Source organism: Apium graveolens, chromosome 8, assembly GCF_009905375.1.
Source record: "Apium graveolens cultivar Ventura chromosome 8, ASM990537v1, whole genome shotgun sequence".
Classification (NCBI taxonomy): Eukaryota; Viridiplantae; Streptophyta; class Magnoliopsida; order Apiales; family Apiaceae; genus Apium; species Apium graveolens.
In genome coordinates this window covers 95,161,805-95,164,194 of record NC_133654.1, presented here as the reverse complement: position 1 = coordinate 95,164,194, position 2,390 = coordinate 95,161,805, and the positions used below count along the sequence as shown (strand labels likewise).

Genomic DNA, 2,390 nt, shown 5'->3' with positions numbered 1-2,390 from the left:
CCTCGATCATCTTGGATCACTACTTCCAGTGCAAAACCCACATTTCGAATAAAGTATGCATCTGTGTTAATTTTGACACAACTAGATGGGGGTTATGTCCAGGAACTCGGAGAGCTTATGTTTCTTCTGATTTTCGGCATGAAAAGCTTCTTCGCATAAGCACAATAGTCTTCTGTAAACCTTACAAAACCTGCTACAACTAGACCAAAATCTGGATATTCTTGTTTAAATAATATTTTATTTCGGCACACTCATGAAGCCTACTTTGGAGATGCTACAATCTGTATATCATTTGCAGGTAACTTTTTCGTGCACCATAGCCATTTATCCTCAAACGACGATATTAGTGACTTTTTCATTACGACAGCCGCAATGAAACATTGCGGCCGTGCATTAAATGCACACACCTACCTTAATTTGTTTGTACCTTTGATCTTATACTGCTGCTTAACATTCTGCTCAAATTTATTCTTCTGAAAATCAAGGTTAGTATTCAAAATTCATGGCTTCTTATTTATTTGATTATTCAAGTTCATCTAGTGATCATAACGATTTTAATTATGTTACCCCCCCCCCCCACAAAAAAGAGGGTTTATCGTAAAATCTTTAATGATGATGAAGTAATAGATTTTGATAGTATTGAAGATAAAGTTAATGATCCAGGGAATGGAAAAACGCATAGTGATGATGATGTTGGTTTCAGTTGGAAAAATCATGATGTTCACAGTGATTCCGATGATGGTAATGATTCTTTTAATGACGATGATAAAATTAATGATGAAAATTTTATTGGAAATATGAATGATGTAGTTCCTTGTGTTGGTATGATATTTGATTCGTTGGATGAAGCGGAAAGTTTTTATCGAGGTTGTGGTCGAAGTATAGGGTTTGAGATAATTATTCGAAAAAGTCATAGGCATTCAAGAAATGGTGGTATATCGTCATGTTTGTATATATGTCGAAAGGGTGGAAGATTGGGCCCAAAACCCTTGGAAGTTGAAGATAGGGTTAAAGGGAAACGACCTCGAGATGTCATTCCTCGAACTTGTTGTCGTGCTCGTATGTTTGTTGCTCACAAAGTAAGCTCAAACAAATGGGAAGTAACCAAGGTTAACCTAGAGCACAATCATGCTATGGTTACATCGGATAAGGTAAAATTCATGCAAAGATCACGCAACATAGATCCGTTTACCCGATCTTTGATTGAGATATTCAACAAATCGGGTATCGAGACCCCGAAAGTGATGAATTTACTTAGTGAGACGTGTGGTGGTATTGAAAAAGTTAGTTTTTCCGCTCAAGACGTACGAAATGTAATACGTGACATTCGAAGACGGGTTTTTGATTCCAGTGATGCGGAGTGTGGATTGGTTTTGTTAAAAGACTTGCAAAAATAAAGTGATGGAAATTTTTTCTACCGAGTGGATGTGGATAAGGAGAATCGGGTTAGGGGTTTGGTGTGGGTTGATCCTCGTCCGCTTAACGCGTACAAGAATTTTGGAGATGTGGTAACTTTCGACTCGACATATCGGACTAATAGGTATGACATGCCTTTTATTCCAATTACGGGAATGAATCACCACTACCAAAATATTTTATTTGGATTTGCACTTATAAGGGACGAGAAAGAGACTTCTTATAGACGGGTTTTGAAGACTTGGTTGGAAGCGGTCGATAACAATCAACCTATTACCATTATTACGGATCAAGACATCGCTTTAAGTAATGTCATTGCCGAGGTTATGCCTAACACCAACCATACATATTGTACATGGCATATTAGTAGCAAGTTTCCCGAGAAACTATCTACTTTGTATACTCAATACTTGGAGTTCAAGACGGATTTTAATGCATGTATCTACAAGTCATTGTCACCAACGGAATTTGGAGGTAGGTGGGAGGATTTGAAAGAGAAATATGATCTTGAAAATCACAATTGGCTAAATGATATGTATGCAATTAGACGACAATGGGTTTTTGCTTTCACGAAATAACATTTTGCCGCCGGTATGACTACCACCTCAAGGAGCGAGTCTATGAATTCATTTTTTGATGAGTATGTGAAAGCGTCGACCGGTTTGAAAGAATTCATTGAGAATTCATAAAAAGCTTTGGAATCACAATATTTACGGGAGGTTCAAGCCAATTTTGACACCGAGTACAAGGAAATGAGACTATTCTCTAACTCGTCAATAGAGATACATGCCTCCAAGATATACACAAAAGAGATGTTTAAGCGATTTCAAAAAGAGCTTCAAAAAAGTCAATCTTTTATTATGAAAAGTATGAAGGGTTATTGAGATTATCTTTCAAAGATGTATTTGGTAGAAAATTCCACCTTGCCGGAAATTTATAGAAGGAATTTTTTCTTGAAGGTTTCCATCGACGGG

The 2,390-nt window shown here is 37.1% G+C and overlaps 1 protein-coding gene across 1 annotated transcript; it reads left to right on the top strand.

Annotated features, from left to right (window-relative positions):
- Positions 1-1,571: 1,571 nt before the first annotated feature.
- On the top strand, positions 1,572-1,994 carry LOC141679770 (protein FAR1-RELATED SEQUENCE 5-like). The gene has a single exon (XM_074486177.1). The coding sequence runs from the start codon at positions 1,572-1,574 to the stop codon at positions 1,992-1,994; it is 423 nt and encodes a 140-aa protein (XP_074342278.1).
- Positions 1,995-2,390: the final 396 nt, after the last annotated feature.